General features: G+C 48.9%; 2 protein-coding genes across 8 annotated transcripts in view; one reads left to right on the top strand and one right to left on the bottom strand.

Annotated features, from left to right (window-relative positions):
- The window catches only part of DTX2 (deltex E3 ubiquitin ligase 2), a 38,703-nt gene extending 20,762 nt beyond the window's left edge, over window positions 1–17,941 (bottom strand). The window contains exons 1-5 of one of the 7 annotated variants that reach the window (XM_038539161.1): window positions 17,462–17,941; window positions 16,107–16,271; window positions 5,996–6,046; window positions 3,814–4,170; window positions 258–894 (exon numbers count right to left, since the gene is read on the bottom strand). In XM_038539161.1, the coding sequence (XP_038395089.1) occupies window positions 258–894; window positions 3,814–4,081 (905 nt within the window). In that variant the 5' untranslated portion in view covers window positions 4,082–4,170; window positions 5,996–6,046; window positions 16,107–16,271; window positions 17,462–17,941. Of the gene's footprint in view, window positions 1–257; window positions 895–3,813; window positions 4,171–5,995; window positions 6,047–16,106; window positions 16,272–17,200; window positions 17,320–17,461 lie in introns of those variants that run through there. The other 6 variants (XM_038539167.1, XM_038539164.1, XM_038539163.1 and 3 more) reach the window with 6 other exon arrangements.
- LOC111096198 (40S ribosomal protein S23-like) lies at window positions 1,887–2,592 on the top strand. Its single transcript, XM_038541703.1, has one exon. The coding sequence runs from the start codon at window positions 1,887–1,889 to the stop codon at window positions 2,358–2,360; it is 474 nt and encodes a 157-aa protein (XP_038397631.1). The 3' UTR covers window positions 2,361–2,592.
- Window positions 17,942–18,589: the final 648 nt, after the last annotated feature.

Genomic DNA, 18,589 nt, shown 5'->3' with positions numbered 1-18,589 from the left:
GCCTCTCAGGAGTGAAGGCAACTATCAGCACTCAGGTACCAGAGATCACCTAGACTCCATGAACCCAGACTGAGGAAGGCCAGCATGCAGGCGCCAGGTGGCACATGCAAAGGAGACGACACAGCATGGACGTCCACGGAGGCAGGGCCCAGGCCTGCAGGTATTTGGGCCATCTTCCCAGCTAACTCAAAGCAGAAAGCCAAGCCTGCTGACATGGCGCACAGGTGGACAAAATGACCCTCAATAACAAGAGATACCTGGCTCCACTGGCAGTGGACAATCCTGGGGGCTGGTGCTGCAGTCCCAGGTGGGAGAGGCTGGAGCGGTAGAGGGGCTGGCTCCCCAGGGAGGGGGGCGCCCCACCCCAGGGGTTGGCGGTGTTCAGCCTGGGTGCAGACCTAGCCCCAGAGAGGGAGGGCTTGCTGTATGGAGCAAAGGCCTGGTGGGCCCCAAAGACAATGGCGGTCCTGTGGGGGGGCTGAGGGACAGGGTACGCAGGGAGGTTGGTCATGGAGTGGCGGTAGCGGCCTGACACCGGGCCAGTTCCACCACCACTGAGGCACTGATGGCAAGAGCAGGCAACTCCCGTGTGGCCTGGTGGAGCAATGATGGTGGTCACTGGGTACGGGGTTCCTGCTTGGCGCCGCACACTGCGGCAGAAGCTTGAAGTTTTGTTGGTCTGCGTGTGAGTGGCATAGTTGACGGTATAGTTGTACCCCAGGGGAGCCAAGTCCACAAGTTGGTTGCCCCTGGCCATCTGTTGCTCCAGGAAGTCACAGACACTGGCTTCATAAGCCGTCCAGGAACCGTCGTCACTCAGCCACTCCCAGACAATGCCCCGGCCGGGGGCCGACTGCTGGGGGAACAGGTGCCTGCGCACAGCCCGCATGGTGCCTGTTCGAAGAGGAGGAGGACACATGAATGGTGAATCTCCTAGCCCCCCAAAACAAAAAGAGTAAAAAATTTTTTTCTACAAACAAAATAAGCCAGCATGGTCACAGTATGAATAGACAAGAGTCATGCTGTTATTTGAACAAAAGGCTGGCACCAGTTATTCTTCCCAAATTTTGGGTAGAAAGGGCAGAAAACTCTCTCTAGGTAAAGAAACTGGGGGAGCGCGTGGTGGCTCAGTCAGTTGAGCATCTGTCTTTGGCGCAGGTCATGATCTCAGAGTCCTGGAATCAGTCTGGAGTTGGGCTCCCTGCTCAGTGGAGAGCCTGCTTCTTCCCTCTCCCTCTGCCCCAGCTCATGCTCACTCATATGCGCTCTCTCTCAAACGAAAGGGAGGGAGGGAGGGAGGGAGGGAGGGAGGAAGGAAGGAAGGAAGGAAAGAAGGAAGGAAACAAACAAACTTGGCCTAAAGGGATCTACATGGCAGATGGGGATCTGTGCTCCTTGGCAGGAGTGGGGGATGCTAGGAACTTAGGTCAAAGAACAGCTGTGGGGAATCCCTGGGTGGCTCAGCGGTTAAGTGCCTGCCTTCGGCCCAGGGCGTCATTCTGGAGTCCTGGGATCGAGTCCCACATCAGGCTCCCTGCATGGAGCCTGCCTCTCCCTCTGCCTGCCTGTCTCTCTCTCTCGCTCTCTCTCTCCCTCTGTGTGTGTGTGTCTCTCATGAATGAATAAATAAAATCTTTAAAAAAAAAAAAAAAGAACAGCTGTGGCTCAGACTCCAGGCTTTTTCTTTTCTTTTCTTTTAAGATTTTATTTATTCATGAGAGACACAGAGAGAGGCAGGCAGAGACAGAGGCAGAGGGAGAAGCAGGCTCCATGCAGGGAGGCTGATGTGAGACTCGATCCTGGAACTGTGGGATCTGAGCTGAAGGCAGATGCTCAACCACTGAGCCACCCAGGCGTCCCAAGGATTTTTCAAAATACTTCTAATGATGCCTCTTTTTTGCTCAGGGAAGTGTCTCTGTCCCACCAGGAAGCTCTGCAGCCATGGACAAGATCAGAAGTGGCATGATAAACAGTACAAGAAAGCCTATTTGGGCACAGCCCTGAAGACCAACCCTTTTGGAGGCATTTCCCATGCAAAAGGAATTGTGCTGGAAAAAGTAGGGGTTGAAGTCAAGCAGCCAAATTCTGCCATCAGGAAGTGTGCTGGGGTCCAGCTGATCAAGAATGGGAAAAAAAAAAAAAATCACTGCCTTTGTACTCTTTATGGTTGTTTGAATTTTATTGAGGAAAATTATGAGGTTCTGGTTGCTGGATTTGGTCACAAAGGTCATGCTGTGGATGACATTCCTGGAATTGGCATTAAGGTTGTCAAAGTAGACAATGCCTCTCTTTTGGTCTTATACGAAGGCAAGAAGGAAAGACGAAGATCCTCAGTTTTGATGGTGAAAACACAACAGTAAATTTTCATTTACCAAAAAAATATATTTCTAATGATGAAAAATAGGTAGCCTCACTTAAAAAAAAACAATAAACTGAAAAATATATATATAAAATTAAACCATCTATAATCCAACCATCAAGACTAACCAAACAGCTTGTATCACCATGCATTCCTCCCATCTGGTCTCCTAGGCATCTACCCTTAGGAAGCTGACAATCACACTGAAAAATTTTCCAGACTATTTTCTTATATTAGGCCATGAGTATTTCTTATATCTCTAAAACTTTATAAAGCTCATTATTCATTTTTTACATAAGTCCCTTACCTGGGTGTAACAATCCCTTTGACTTCTCAAGTAGCAACTATTGGGAAACACCCAGTGGTTAGCTTATATTCTTAATAAACCAAACCTGAAGATTACAGAGCAAAAGAAGAGAAATAATTTGGGCCATGTTTCCAATAGCACTTGCCAAAAGATGATCATCAAATTCACTTCTACTGGTCTCCTGATCTCCACCCTTGCCTCCATGGCAGCCACAGGGATACTCCTCACCTCCAAATCAGATTATGGCACTCCTCTGCCCAAATCCTCCTAAGGTTCCTCCTTTCAGAATAAAAGTCAAAGTCCCTTCAAGGGACAACCTGCCCCTCCCTCGGGCCTGTCTTCGTTCCTTCCTTGTGACCTGGCCACTCAAGTTCAAACTTCGTCCTCTCACAACACTACAGTTCCATTCCCTGATTAACACTCACTGTGACTGGGATGCCTGGGTGGCTCATTGTTTGGGCGTCTGCCTTTGGCTGAGGACCTGATTCCAGGATCCTGGGATCAAGTCCCACATCAGGTTCCCTGCATGGAGCCTGGTTCCCTCTCTACCTGTGTGTCTCTGCCTCTCTGTGTGTCTCTCATGAATAAATAAATAAAATCTTTAAAAAAAAAATCTCCAACACTGTCAAACGTCCTGGGGGACAAAATCACCCCCAGTTGAGAACCCCTGGGTGAGAAGGACAGGGCATGGCTCTGGGAGGAAGCTGGTGATCCCATTCTCAGTAATATTGATCAAAACCCACAAAAAACCTACACATGAGCATAATAAGAGAGTGAAATTACCTGCGTAACTAGGTCACGCAGATAGTGCAGTGAAGGCAGAAGTCATCACTAGGCCCTCTTTATCAGCACACACACTAATTCCACGCCAGCCTGTCTGCAAGACCCTCTAATCACTGCAGGTGGAAGCAGGCATTTGAGGTTTGGGAAACAAGGGGGAAGGGGCTATGAGGGCCTATGCACTCTGCTCTTGAGGCACTCCCTACCAGTGAGAGGTACATCTCATACTGTAGTACCTGGTACCACTCATGGCACCTGCCTCCCAAATGAGTGCATTTCAGGGACAGAATGAAGCTCTGAGAGTCATTCCTATATACAACCCCAACACAGGCACTCTGACACATATTAGAGACAAGAAGTATCTTACCAGTGTCCTGGCGGAACTGGGTCCAGCTGGGGAGGTCAATGATATAAGGCGCCAGCGAGGGGTCAGCTTGGCCTAAGGGGATGCTGTGGGCCAGGCTCCCCAGCCCGAAGCGCTGGCCTTTCTGCTGGACAAACTGCTGCTCAATGTAGCTGCAGACGGTGGCACTGTAGGGATGCCAGGTGCCCAGCCCATCCTGCCATTCCCACACAGCCACTGCCACGGGACTGGTGTACACCTGAGCCAGGGAAGGGCTTGGGGCCATGGCCATCTTCCCCAAGATTCCCTCTTCTTTCCCAAATGCTTTCAGACCACTCTGGGTTGGAGTCTCAGGATCATTGCCCAGTGCTTCCAGCAGACCTGTAAATAGGACAAACAGTTAACAACACACATAGTGTCCCTGAGAGTCAGCCTGAGAGCAGGGAGAGAAAAATGCTACTTTTTCACAATAATTTTTTCTTCTAATACCTTAAAAACATGGTGAATCAATACCTGATCCTGTTTATTTGCTCAGGCAGCGAGGAAGAATTCAGTCAATCAAGCATCCTACCTGCCTCTGCAAATGTTCAGGGAGATTGAGTGGAGTGAATTTCGGGTGCTAATCATCAGCCCAGCTTATTTTTACCAATCATTTCCCTCTGACCTAACTAGTGAGTGTATAGTGTATCCTTTTATCCTGTGTTTTCCTTTTTTTTGTTTTTTTTTTTGAGATTTTATTTATTTATTTATGAGAGATTGGGGGGGGGGGGGGCAGAGACACAAGCAGAGGGAAAAGCAGGCTCCACGCAGAGAGTCTGACATGGGACTCGATCCCGGGTCTCCAGGATCAGGCCCTGGGCTGAAGGTGGCTCTAAATCACTGAGCCACCCGGGCTGCCCTATCCTGTGTTTTCATGAGTAATCCCAAATCCCTTACTTACACTGTTTGGTGAAGACTACTGTTTCCAAAACAGGTTTGTTTGTGAGATACCTGTTATGCTACAGATTGGAAAAACGTTTGTCTCACAAAAGATTGGGGGCTCAAGGACACCCAAAGGCTCAGTGGCAGAACTGAGACTCAAAGCACAGTCCTAACTCCGCCCAGGTCTCCAGGCTGCCCCAGTAGGCATCATTAGCCATGAAGGGTACCCTAAACATTAAAATCTCACAGCTGCTGAAGCCCAGCCTCTCCGCACCATAGTCTGGGTCTTGCTGACCACTGGTCAGGCCCAGAGGGTTTATACTCATCTCCTGAGACACTCTTCTCCCAGCTATCCCAGCCCATCCTGTTCCCTTGTCAACTCTACTCAGACTTGAGGCCTAGCCTATGTGGTGCAGGAAGGCTTTCCCTAGCCACCCGTCATGTGAGCTTCTCCCTTGCAGCAGTGTCCAGAACTCTGATGTCTATAGACATGTTCCAGATCATATTGCCTCTCCAGACAGCAGCAAGCCGAGGCATCTGCCTTGTCCACAGTCGTACTGCCAGCCCCAGCAGAGGCCTTGTCATGACCTAAGTGCCCTATACATATTAGTTCAAAATACAGCTAAATGGAAAGTAGCCTGCAGCTGTTTGAAGAACACGGTACCGTGTCAGGGCCCCAGAGTGCAAGAGGAACAGGACCAATTTAGTGACAAATACCAAATATACTTGTCTCGTGTATGACTAATAGATGGACAAGGTGGTACTTCCACTTTATGATAAGGCTCAAAAGAGGTCAAGATCTTATTGAAGGGCACACAAATACTGCTAAGTGACAGCAGAGGCAAACCCAGATCAACTCAGCTCTAATGTCCATTTCTTGGACAGGAAAGCTCAACCTGACTCTACATTGGGCTCCACTTACAAACCCTGCTGAGAAAGGAGGGAGGAGAAAAGAGACCCCCATCCCAAGCCCCAAGCACTCTCAGCTGTTACAGCACATCCACCCAGGGTTCCCAGTCACACTATCTGTTCTGATTCTTACACAAACCCCTCACACACACATTGAACTGTCTCCGCATTTTGCAAGTGAGGAAACCAAGGCCCAGGGAGTGGCCGTGACTTGGTTACACAGCTGGTAATAGGCTGGGACCCTGGGCTCTCACTGCTGTCCCTGAGACAGCTCTGCACCATCAAGGTTTCGAGAAGGCTCCAAACCCCTGCTCCGCAAAGCAGGCTGATCTGGAGTGGTGTGTGAAAATGACAGGCATGGGCTTATTCTACTCACTGTATCATCTTGACGAAGGTACCTAAGCTCTCCAAGTTTGCTTTCTCCCACCTGAAAATGATGATACCAACATCTGTTCTCAGTGAACAAAGCACTCCGCAAAGCACTAGGCACCCAGTGCATATCTTCCAAGCCTGTCCCCTCCCTCCCTTTCTCTGCCCTCCTCCCCCCCCACCCCCCACCCCCCACTCCCCCCACCCTGTCTGCCTGCCACACTAGGACCTCTGTCCCCACCCCTCAAGTCTGGGTGAGGAGTGGTGGCCCAGGGTAGCACTGAGCTACACAGCATGAGAATGTGGGCAATGGATGAGTCAGGCCTACAAGAACTCGGAGCACACCTGGGGGTGCCAGGGCTGCCAGTGAGCTGCCGACTGCTCCAACAAAAGCACACATCACACTCTGGAGGATCAGACCTGGGATGCCCTTGGGCTGGCTGGCTTATTAGCTCAGTGACTGCAATTAGAAGTCTCTATAACCACATCCAGGTACAAATCACAGGACTGGTTTCAGAGCCAATTAATCCTGAGCCCAGACTTTCCTTCTGGCACCTCCTGGCAGGCATCACTCATCTCTCAGGCAGCGGTGGCCTGCCATATATTAGAACACCTGGTATGTTCCAGCATGTCCGCACATCCTCAGATGAACCAACTCGCAGAACTCTGCCAAACAGCTTGAGAGATATGGGCTAGAGCTGCAGCTGAAGTTTTTCATGCAAGTGTTTGGCCTCCACACACCAAGGGCCCACATTCATCCAGGCACTGTTGGGGTACTAGAGACCCAGAGATGAAGAAGACATGGCACACAGCCACTGTCCCTCCCTCATACCATTGTCCCCACCTTACGTCCAGCCACAACAAATTCTAGCAAGTGCCAGAACATTCAAAGCCATTCCCTACCACCTTTGAGCTGTTGATCCTGCTGCTACATGTGTCCAGACTCTAGTCCTCTCTCCACCAAAGAACCCAAGGAAACATGCCCATCTTTCTAGAACCAGCCAAAGCACCCCCTCTCCTGAGCCCTCTGACCAACACCCTCACCCGAAAAGTGCTGACTCCATCCACCTTCTTGGCCTAGTCCACTTAATCTGAACACAAATGACTGCATTTATTGGTTTCAGGGTCTGTCTCCCCATGGGAACAGGAACTCCCTGAGGGAGAGCTACAGCTGTCCTAGGGCTGGGGCTTCAGCTCTTCAAATGCCTAATATCCCAAAAGGTCTGAAACTCCAGCAGACAAGAGAGGGAGAGAGAGAACCTTCTGCTCCAGGGGACTTAGGGCACATTTGAAGCAATGCCCAGAAACACCCACTGGTGTTCCACTTGAACGCAGCAATTATGCACATATAAGGGCCGTGTCAAGGCACCCGTTCTCTACAACTACTTCAGCCATCATGAAGCTGTAGTTCAAAAACCTAATTTGTTTCAGCTCCTAATGACAGGAGCTATTGAAGGTGTTCTTAATTATGAAAATAATTACTATAATTGGCCATGGAAAAAAGCCTCAATCTGGAAGTAACCTAAACATCTATATAAGGGAATTGTTGTTTTTTTAAAGATTTATTTATTTATTCATGAGAGACACAGACTGAGAGAGAGAGGCAGAGACACGGGCAGAAGGAAAAGCAGGCTCCTTGCAGGGAGCCCAATGTGGGACTCGATCCCAGATCCTGGGATCATGACCTGAGCTGAAGGCAGGTGCCCAACTGCTGAGCCATCCAAGCATCGCTACATAAGGGAATTCTTAAAGAAGCTACAGGATATTCTAATGATGGAATAGGAGTCTCGAAAGATGTTTACAAACGGCCTATGGACCTATGACTGCTTACAACACATACAACATACAAGATATGGAACTGCACCTGCTCTGCTGTCAGGCAGGACAGTGTGCTGTTCACTGGGCACCGACTGTGGGGTGCTCTGGTCCTCTAGGTTTGCTCAACCTCAATTGCCCTTGAAGGTAAGGATTGTCCCCATTTTACAGGCGAGAGAACTGTAAAATAAAACTCTGAATTAAGAATTGGGGCACCGGGGACCCCTGGGTGGCGCAGCGGTTTGGCGCCTGCCTTTGGCCCAGGGCGCGATCCTGGAGACCCGGGATCGAATCCCACATCAGGCTCCCGGTGCATGGAGCCTGCTTCTCCCTCTGCCTATGTCTCTGCCTCTCTCTCTCTCTGTGTGACTATCATAAATAAATAAAAATTAAAAAAAAAAATTAAAAAAAAAAAAAAAAGAATTGGGGCACCTGGTTGGCTCAGTCAGAAGAGTATGTGACGCCTGATCTCAGGGTTGTGAGTTCGAGATCCATGCTGGGTGCAGAGATTACTAAAAATAAACAAACTTAAAAAAAATGATCTGGAAGGAAGGGGGGGGAAGCTGCAAGGAACAACTCTGAAATTTTAATAGGAGTGACAGAATTATGGTTTTGTTTTTTTACCTCTTTCTGTACCTGCAAATGTTCCACAAGGTCATAATATTAAGTCGTAGGATGAGCCCAAAGTTACTTTCTAAAAAACATCAACAACTTAGACCATGAGAAAAATCGTCCCCACTTCCCTCTGCATTCTCTTGCTGGATTTAGCTACAAATCCTGTCCACAGTGCTGCACTGTGAGGCACAGGTGGTTGCTGCTATTCTACTAGGGAGGCGTTTTCACACAAAAGAAAAAAAAGCTACATGCGTCCCAGAGTCTTTCTATCCACAGAGGATTTAGAAGAGCTTTAGAACAAGATCAAGCTGGCACAAGAATCTGAGCAAAAATCATCTTGCCTAATTGTGGGCCTCAGGGTGTGTGAACCACACAAGCAGATCCCCACAACAGCTGCAGCGGCTGGGGAGAGAGTCCTATGCGGTTTTTAGGGCAGTGCTCAAGCTGGGTGATTGTCACCTTGCCAATACATGAGGACTGATTCATCCCTCCAAAGCCCACCGAAACATGTACCAGCTTCGCACAGGCCTGGGCTCAGAGGTTCACCATTCCGTCCACACAGGGATTGTGGCTGGCCCCCACCGTCTGCTATCCTGAGGGGGAGATGGAGATGGAGACAGCTGTCAGAATCCCCCTCGGCTCAGGTCACACACAGGTGTGCTGCACCCTCAGGTGACTTTGGGACAGTCACCTCCCCTTCTGTAGGCTCTACCACTCAGGCAGTTGGATGGGCAGCGGAACCTGTTTGCAAATGGGACCACAGGCCGCCCTGATATGTAAAATGCAGGAACGTGGGGTGCTCTTTCTGACACAAAAATGGCCTCGTGCCTACAAGCCTCTCCTGAGGCTCAGGATGCTTTTCTGCAGAATAGAGAGTTCTGAGGAGCATGGACAGGAACGCAGTGAGCCCAGGCCTATTTCCTAAGCCGCCTCTCCTTCGGGGCCTTTCCAAGAAGCTCAGCCTGAAACTCCACACCCACCAGCTGACACAAGGAACGTGACCTTCCTAGACCTCGAGACCGTGCAGCCTGCCACCAGGGCCCTGTCAAGATGCCTTCCCACAGACCTGGGAAAGGCCAATCTTGCACACAAACACAGCAAAGAAATGTTCTACTGGACTAGAAACATTTTTAATGCAAATTAAAGACAACGGAACATTATTTTTTTGCCTATCAAAATAGTTAAAGACCAACAAAAAAAACCCAAAGCAAAACAAAGCTTAATTTCAATACTTGGTGCTGGAAGGAGTACACGGAGTCCTCCTACCCCTGGGAAGGCTAAACCCTTTCCAGCAAAGTGTGATAATATGTATGGAGTGGTTTAGAAATGTTTACTTGCTTTGACCCAATAATCAATCTAAACAGATTATAGAAAATCTTTGATGTAAAGATATTTACCATAGCACTATTCTGACAGTTAAAAGAGAAGCACAGAGAAAACTCAACAGAAACCTCCCAAAGTGTTCACATTGGCTGCCTTTGACTAGAAGAGGCCTTATGGAAGAGGCCTTTGGTTCTACTTCCTCACATACCTCAACTCTTTACATTTTCTAAAGTGAGAAAGTATTATTTCTATTATCAGCAAGCAACACATCGCTTTAAAATGCCCAACACTTTTAAAAGACCACAAATATAAACCAAACCACTACCACCACCATGATTTAACATCATTACTTTAAATGGCTGCTATCTCTGTGGGGTTTTGCAAACAAGAGACCTCATCAAAGTACCATGGCACTTCTTTTGCCAACACACATCCCCATCTCTGAGTTCCAAGAAAAGGCATACAACAGGGGCAGCCCGGGTGGCTCAGTGGTTTAGTGCCGCCTTCAGCCCAGGGTGTGATTCTGGAGACCCGGGATCGAGTCCCATGTCGGGCTTTCTGCGTGGAGCCTGCTTCTCCCTCTGCCTGTGTCTCTGCACCTCTCTTTCTCTCTGTGTCTCTCATGAGTAAATAAATAAAATCTTTAAAAAATAAATAAATGTTAAAATTTTTTTAAAAATTAAAAAAAAGAAAAGGCATACAATGGACTACCCACAGGGCACCTGGGTGGCTCAGTGGTTGAGTGTCGCCTTTGGCTCAGGTCATGATCCCGGGGTCCTGGGATCAAGTCCCGCTTCAGGCTCCCCTCTGCTTCTCCCTCTGCCTATGTCTCTCATGAATAAAATTTTTTAAAAACAAAACAAAAACAGACCATCCACAGACCTGAACTACTGCAATAGGTAGACACTGTAAGATGAGGCTTTTATCTTGAAAACAGATGGCTAGGGGATCCCTGGGTGGCTCAGCAGATTGGTGCCTGCCTTCAGCCCAGGGCATGATTCTGGAGTCCCGGGATCGAGTCCCGCATCGGGCTCCCTGCATGGAGCCTACTTCTCCCTCTGCCTATGTCTCTGCCTCTCTTTCTCTCTCTGTCTCTCATGAATGAATAAAATCTTTAAAAATAAAACAAACAAACAAACAAAAACCAGATGGCTAAAGACAGGGCCAGCCAAAACTTACTAAGTTTCTGAAAGATGGAGGACACTAATACATAATCTGCCCCTCACACTCAGGCTGCTGGAAGGGAAGTGACAACTCCTCTACTAGCGGGGGCCTGCCTAAGCCCTCCAGGGGCAGGTCAGAGCAGAATCTTCCCAGTAGGCCTCAGAAAGCCACAGGGTGGGGCGCCTGGGTGGCTCAGGCAATTGAGCGTCCAACTCTTGATTTCAGCTCAGGTCATGATCTCAGGGCTGTGAGACTGCGCCGCGCCTCAGGCTCTGTAGTGAAGCGCGTGGAGCCTTCTTGGGATTCTCCTGGTCCTTCTCCCTTTGCCCCTCCCCCTGCTCGTGCTCTCAATAAATAAATAAATAAAAAAGCAAGCCCAGGGTAGCCAGGGGGCAGGCCCTAGTAATCTTTGATTCCCTGTAGGCAACCTCCTCCACCAGCACTGAGAACCTGCCATGCCAGCTCCTTCTCTGCCAGGAGCAATGTGGCCACTGGCAGCTAGTCAGGACACAGCCCTGATCCCCAGGCCTACACAGGGGGTCAAAATGGGGCAGCAGTAAAAGCAGTGGCAGGACTAACAGTGATGGCCACCAACCTAAGCTTACAAGGCACCAGGCACTAAGCACCTTACACGGGTTCTTATTTAAGCCTTGTGGTACTGGGCGCCAGTCTTGACTTTACAGATGAGGACAGGAGGCAAAAGAAGATAAGCAACCTGCCCAAGAATCCACAGGAATAAGGAATCCCAAATCATTTCCAGACCCACTGAGACAGAAGAGGTATGCTCATGCTGGACACGTCGGCCTGCCAGGTGTGTTTTTCCTGGCCTAGACAGTTTTCAGGGGTTTCTTTTTGTTGTTGTTGTTGTTAAATGAGTTATTGTTTAAAATTGGAATATTCACCATTTAAAAAAAAATCCAGATTTTCAGCTTCTGGAAAGTAGAAAAGTTGGCAACACTTACAGTGCTGACCTAGATTCATAACCCATCCAGCAATAACTAGTTGAACCACTGTGGTGGCTGGGACACACTCATCAGGTTACCACAGTTACCACAACTTATCATGGCAGAACTCAGCAAACTTTTCCTCTAAAGGGCCAAAGAGTACATATTTTAGGCTTTGCAAAACAAAGGGGGTCTGTTGTATTGATGTAACCCTGTCACGATAGTGTGAAAACGGCCACAGATAACGTGCAAACTGGAGTGTTTAGTTTACAGCGTCCCCAACATCTTATCACCATGCTTCCACTGTCCTGGAGTTGAAAAATACCTCTCTGAACCTATTTCTCTGTCAAGAAGTAGGAAAGTGCCTCTGTCCTCTGCAGACATGTCTTTCCCCAGCACCTGAGGAGGAACTACAGCTTGAGACGCTCTACCCTGTGAAATCTTTCCTATACCCACTCTGCCCACAGGCAGAAGTGGCCACTTCTAACAATCAATATCCATGTAACATCTGAGTGCAATTATCTACCAGGCCCTCCACTAGGGCAGAGGCTCCTTAAAGGCAAGGACTAAGGTCAGGGAAAGATTTTTTTTTTTAAGTATATTTTCTTTTATTTTTTTTTAATTTTTTTTAAATTTATTTACGATAGTCACACAGAGAGAGAGAGAGAGAGAGAGAGGCAGAGACACAGGCAGAGGGAGAAGCAGGCTCCATGCACCGGGAGTCTGACGTGGGATTCAATCCCGGGTCTCCAGGATCGCGCCCTGGGCCAAAGGCAAGCGCCAAACTTCTGCGCCACCCAGGGATCCCCAGGGAAAGATTTTTTAAACAAGACACAGAACACTGACTACAAAAACAACAACAAAATTCCACTATCTTAAAATTAAGATGATTCTACAAAAGAGATCTTTTTTTTTTTTTAAAGATTTTATTCATTTATTCATAAGAGACAGAGAGGCAGAGACATAAGCGGAGAGAAGCAGGCTCCATGCAGGGACCCCAGGATCACGTCCTGGGCTGAAGGCAGACAACCACTGAGCCACCCAGGCATCCCAAAAGAGGTCTTAAATAAAGTAGAAAGAGTACAATACAAGCTGGAAGAAAATATTCACAATATGAACAAAGGATCAAAATCAAGAATCTACAAAGAACTCTTACAATCAGTAAATAATAAAAAATCGGCAAAAACCATGAACAAATTTTCACAGGAAACACATAGGTCAATGAGCTTATGAAGAGATATTCAACGTCAGGACTCAGGAACACAGAAATCACAATCCCAATGATCCCATTTTATACCCATTCAATTGGCAAAAATAAAGTCTGCCTATGATGAGTGATGGCAAGAATATGGAGCAACTACAAGTCCCATACACTGGTACTAATGGACTGTGAACTGGTACAACCTCTTCAGAAAGTAGTTTAGCTATATCTATGAAAGCTGCACATTTATTTACTCTATAACCCAGCAAAATATCACCCCTAAGTTCAAACCCAAGAAAACCTCTTGCACATGTACTACAGATGTGTATGGAAATGTCTAGAGCAGCAGATTTGCAATAGGAAAAATCTGGAAAACAACTAAGTGCCCATCAGTGGAAAATTAGATGCCTGAACTGTAGTATATTCACTCCATGGATTATTCATCAGTGAAAACAAATGAACTAGATGACATGCAATAATATGGATAAATCTCAGCAATATTTTTTTACTTTCCTTAGAAACACATAGGTACAATATATAAACACAAAGCTAGGGGATGATGGCTATCTCAGGATGGGAGAAAGACCAAATGATTATACATATATTTCCTTCTCAAGCTTTTGCTTCAGGTGATTGGAATGCAAGAGTTTACTACATTCATTAAAAGTCACTTAGAGGGGCATCTACCTTCAGCTTGGGTCATGATCTAGGGGTCCTGGGATCAAATCCTGAGTCCCAAGTCAGGCTCGCTGCTCAGTAGGGAGGCTGCTTCTCCCTCTGCCCCTCCCCCCTTCTCATGCTCACTCTGAGTGTTCTTGCCCTCTCTCAAATAAATAAAATCTTTTATTAAAAAAAAAACTTAGGAGATAAATAAAAGCAAGCCACACATGAATAGTGATTAGTGTGTATTAATCTAGCTCTGTGTTTACCTGAGGTAAAAATTAAACACATCTTACATCACCTGCCAAGCACTAGTCCTGGTACACAGTTTCTGTGGAGGCCATGGCCCCATTCCTGTTGGCTTCTTTGGCACCTTCCCCCAGATGTCTGAAGACAAACTCACCTCCCCCCCCCTTTTTTTTTTCTAATATTTTATTTATTTTTTCATGAAAGACACAGAGAGTGGTAGAGACATAGGCAGAGGGAGAAAGAGGCTCTCCGCAGGGAGCCCAATGTGGGACTTGATCCCAGGACCCTGGGATCACAATCTGAGCCAAAGGCAGCTGCTCAACCACTGAGCCACCCAGGCACCCCTCACCTTCCTTCTTAATTCTGCTTTCCCTGGATTCCCTGGCCCCCGGCAGTTAGGAGAAAAACCTGGGTTTCCAGCTCCTCACTTTTCCCCCACAGCCACCACGGCGGCTTGCATTCTCTTCCGTCCTCACTTCCTCAGCCCCTGCTGCCAGCATCCACTTGGGATCTAAGTGCCTCTCACACTGACAAGTATTCTCTCCCAACTGGCTTCTCCAACTCTCTCTCCTGGTTCACCTGAGAGGCGGGTACAATATTGAGCCTCCCAAAGTATACTTTCCGAATACATTTCAAGTTCCTTGGGTTGACACTGAAAGCCCATCACAATCTGGTTCCTCCCTATCAACAGTATTTGCCAGCGTACTTGCCTTCAATACCTTCTTTTTGTCTACACCTGCTTCTCCCCAATCCATTCCCCAAAAGAGTTTAAGTGACAACTGCTACCCCTACATACATCCAGCCACCCCCCCCCCACCCCCCGCCATGCCTCAGCTCTATGAAGAATCCCACCCATCTGGCCACACATCCTCATCTAACCCATACTTTCAAGACTCAAATTTTTTTAAAGATTTTATTTATTTGAAAGAAAGACTGAGCAAGAGAGTACGCACAAGCATGGGTGAGGGGGAGAGAAGCAGACTCCCCAGTAAGCAATCCTGGGACCCCGGGATCATGATCTGAGTCAAAGGCAGATGCTCAACAGACTGGGCCACTCAGACTTCCTTTCAAGACCCAATTTAAACGTACTTCCATGATGCCTCGAGATGCCCAACTGAAAGAAAACACCCTCTTCTCAACTTCCACAGCACTTGCCTGCCCTTTACAGTTCTCTATGTCCATTCTATCTCTTCAAGGAGACTATGAAGAAACTGAGGGCAACATCTATGTCTAACTCTTCCTCTATCAAAAGCTGGCATGGTGTAAAGAAACAGTCACAAAGAGAATAATCCAGTCTAATCCATTCATACTTTCTAGCCAGTGTGCTCATGTAAAATGCCCTCATGGAATTCTGCTAAAATCCTGCTTCCCAGAGCCTTAGTGCGGCCCACAAAACCATCCACACTTTCCCTCTGCCTACCTAACCAGCCTCCTCCACCTCACACCCATCCCTGTTGCTCTAGCCACATAGAGCTACTTACATTGGCCCATGCGTACCAGGTAACTTCTGGACTCTGCAGATGCCCACTCCTCTGCCAGGCTTCTGCTCTCCTTTTCAAGTCCTTCACAACTCAGCTCAATTATGTTCTTCTAGAAGCTTGCTGACCCTTCCCTCCTATCCCTTCCTGGACAGCCCCTGGTCGAGGGGCTGGGGCTCTGCCCTGTGATTCCTCCCACCTCAACACATAGCACACCAACAACTCCTTGCCACTGTCTAGGGTCTGTCTAGGAACGGACAGTCCATTCCACCAAATGATGAGCTCCCAGGTGACAGAGCTCTTCTCACTCATCACTGTGCCCCACCATTGAGCATGGGGCTTGACACAAAGAAGGCACCCAGTTTTGTGCGGGCAACAAAAGAAATAAAATTTCCAGCTCAGATGCAGAAATCATGACTTGTGTCCTTCACCCCATAAAGCATGTCTTAAGTGAAAACCATGTGTAAAGCATCCTCTAAGCCTGGTTTAACAGAAGAAGCCCTTGGCAAGAAAGCACTTGACTTTATTTGAGACAGTTGGCAATCAACAATCAACTCCCAAGGCTGACTTTCATCCGGGAGACCTCAAATTTCACCCTCCCCAGTCTCCACCTCCTCTACTGAAAACCAGATCCAGAAGGCAGCAATGTGAAGTCCCTGTCACTCTTACCTTTTCTCTCTGGAGAGCTGGCACAAACTGTCCCTTCTTGACAGAGACACTAGATCCTTAGGAGGAATGACTTGTTTGAGTTCCCATCTTGATATAAAATGCAAACAACAAAAACCGAGCAAATCGGAAAGCCTTGCTGACTCAGCAACACAAATTCCAGGGCACCTTTGCCAACAAGGAAAAAGATGATCAGGTTTTAAATTGAGAAACAGCAGTCAGTGAAAACGAATGCACAGATGTTGGGTCTGTGCGCTGCGGCCGGGGACTGGAAACCACCAGATTTATTTTTCAACAGCCTGGGCAGGACAGAAGGTACAACAGTCTCCCTCTACCCACTCAATAATCAAGGGGATGGTGGAAACACACACACACACACACCTCAGCTCTTTCACGGAAAGGCCTAAATGGGCTTCCTAAGTCAGTCTGCAGTGTAAGAATCCAGGAGATTAACACACCAGAGAAGGTAAAAGTTTGGCCAAGGTCACGCAGCAAATGAGTAAGAGGCCCAGTTATAGTTACCGTGAGGGTAAAGCCCGATTTTGGCTACCACAACGTCGACCTTCTAGAACTCTAGAGGATAGCAGGCAGAAGTATTCTTGAATTAATTCTTAACGGTCCGGGAGCCTGTGCGTGCACACACTATTTCCACTGTTACTGGCACTTAGGGAAGTGGAACCAGTGTGGAAGGGAGCAGCTGGTTGGAGGGGAGGGGAGCGGAGTGGGCGACAGGGCAGGTTCAGAAAAATAAAAAAAAAGTCGTCTAAATCCTCTCCGACGTACATTACGCAACCCTCAAAAGGAACCCAGGGCCCCCAGGAAACCGGAGTTTCCCGGAGGGCGACCCCTACCTGAGGCAGGGAAGCAGAGTTTGGGGGCAAACTCTTTCAAAAAGTACAGCCCCGGGCTGCAGCAAGTCGTCCGCCCGAAGCCAGAACCCAGGAGAATCGACCCCGCGAGCCCCGGAGCCCAGTGACGGGATCTCCAGCGCCTCCGCCCGCCCCTGTGGGAAGGGGTGTCCTCCTCGCCACGGCCCCGAACTCCCGGGGTCTGCGCCCCTCCCCCTGCCAGCCCTTCGGCTCCCACCCGGCGCTCACCCTCGCACCCAGACCCGTCCCAAAGCTGCCAGCGCGCCCGATTCTCCCAGCTCCCGCCTCCGGCGGCCGCGGCCCCGGGCCAGCCCCGCGGCGGGTCCTCCCAGTCCCCCCGGACCTCACCACGGGGCTCTTCCCCGGCCCGGCCCGGCCCTCCCTCAGTCCCACGCCCGCCCCCTTCCGGTCCCAGTTCGGCTCAGTCCCCCCCGCGTCCCCGGGACCCCAGCCCTGGCGACGGGCAGGTGGCCCGCCCGCCCCTCTCACCGAGGCTGAGGAAGACGAGGGGGCCGGGTGAGGGCACCGCCGCGCTGGGGCTGCAGCTCGGGCCGGCCTGGGCACCGCTCCGGCTGAAGCTCCGACTCTGAGGAGGCAGCCAGAGTGAAACTCGGCGTCGCAGCTTCCTAGCTCTCCAGTGCGCATGCCCAGGTCGCGGGGTCTTCTGGGAAATGTAGTTCCATGTGTTGGGGGCGGGGCGGGACCCAATCCCACGCGCACCGGTTCAGGTGTATCTATTCTTCCTTCTTGGTCTGTTCACTCACTGACTTACTCCTTCATTAACTTACTGACTCATTTTAGATAGTCATTACCCGTACACATGTGGTGCCATGCCCCGTGCTGGGTCCTGAGGCTCCAAACGTGAGTCAGAAACTTGGTTTCTCTGCTGGGAGAAGTTCATATCTGCTTGGGCAGACAGACACTCAAACACATAATTACAGTACAGTGGGATAAATGTGACTTTAAGCACAGGAGTTGGAGCACAGAGGGTGTGGTTCATTTGGAGGAGGTGTCAGGGAGACATCACAAAGGGGTGGGACGCCTGAGTTGGATTTTGAAGCACACACGAGGGTTTGCCAGATGAAGTACAGGGAAGCTCCTGCAAAGGAAGAGAGATGTGAAAGTGCTTGATGCATTCAGGAAGCAGTGAAACGTTCCCTGTAGCCAGGGCAGGAGGGTACACAGAGGGGCTGAGGACAGAGGAAATAGATTAGGGTGTGTCAGGATATGAGTGTGGGGACCAGGCTGGGTAAGATTATGAATGTCTTTAAATACTATGCATTTCTTTTTGCCACTAAGGCCAAAAGAAAGATTCAAACAAAGGAATGATACCCTGTGTGATAGGTGGAGGACACGTTTAAGGAACAAAGGAGTAGGGAGACCAGTTTGGAGGCTCTTGCTATAGTCATATATATATATATATATAATCTTTTTTTTAAAAAAGATTTTACTTATTCATAGAGGGAGAGGCAGAGACACAGGCAGAGGGAGAAGCAGGCTCCATGCAGAGAGCCTGACGTGGGACTCGATCCAGGGTCTCCAGGATCATGCCCTGCCTGAGCTGCAGGCAGCACTAAACCGCTGCGCCACCGGGGCTGCCCATATATATCAGATCTT

The sequence above is a fragment of the Canis lupus genome, chromosome 6 (genome assembly GCF_011100685.1).
Source record: "Canis lupus familiaris isolate Mischka breed German Shepherd chromosome 6, alternate assembly UU_Cfam_GSD_1.0, whole genome shotgun sequence".
Lineage (NCBI taxonomy): Eukaryota > Metazoa > Chordata > Mammalia > Carnivora > Canidae > Canis > Canis lupus.
This window is presented reverse-complemented; position numbering and strand designations above follow the sequence as displayed.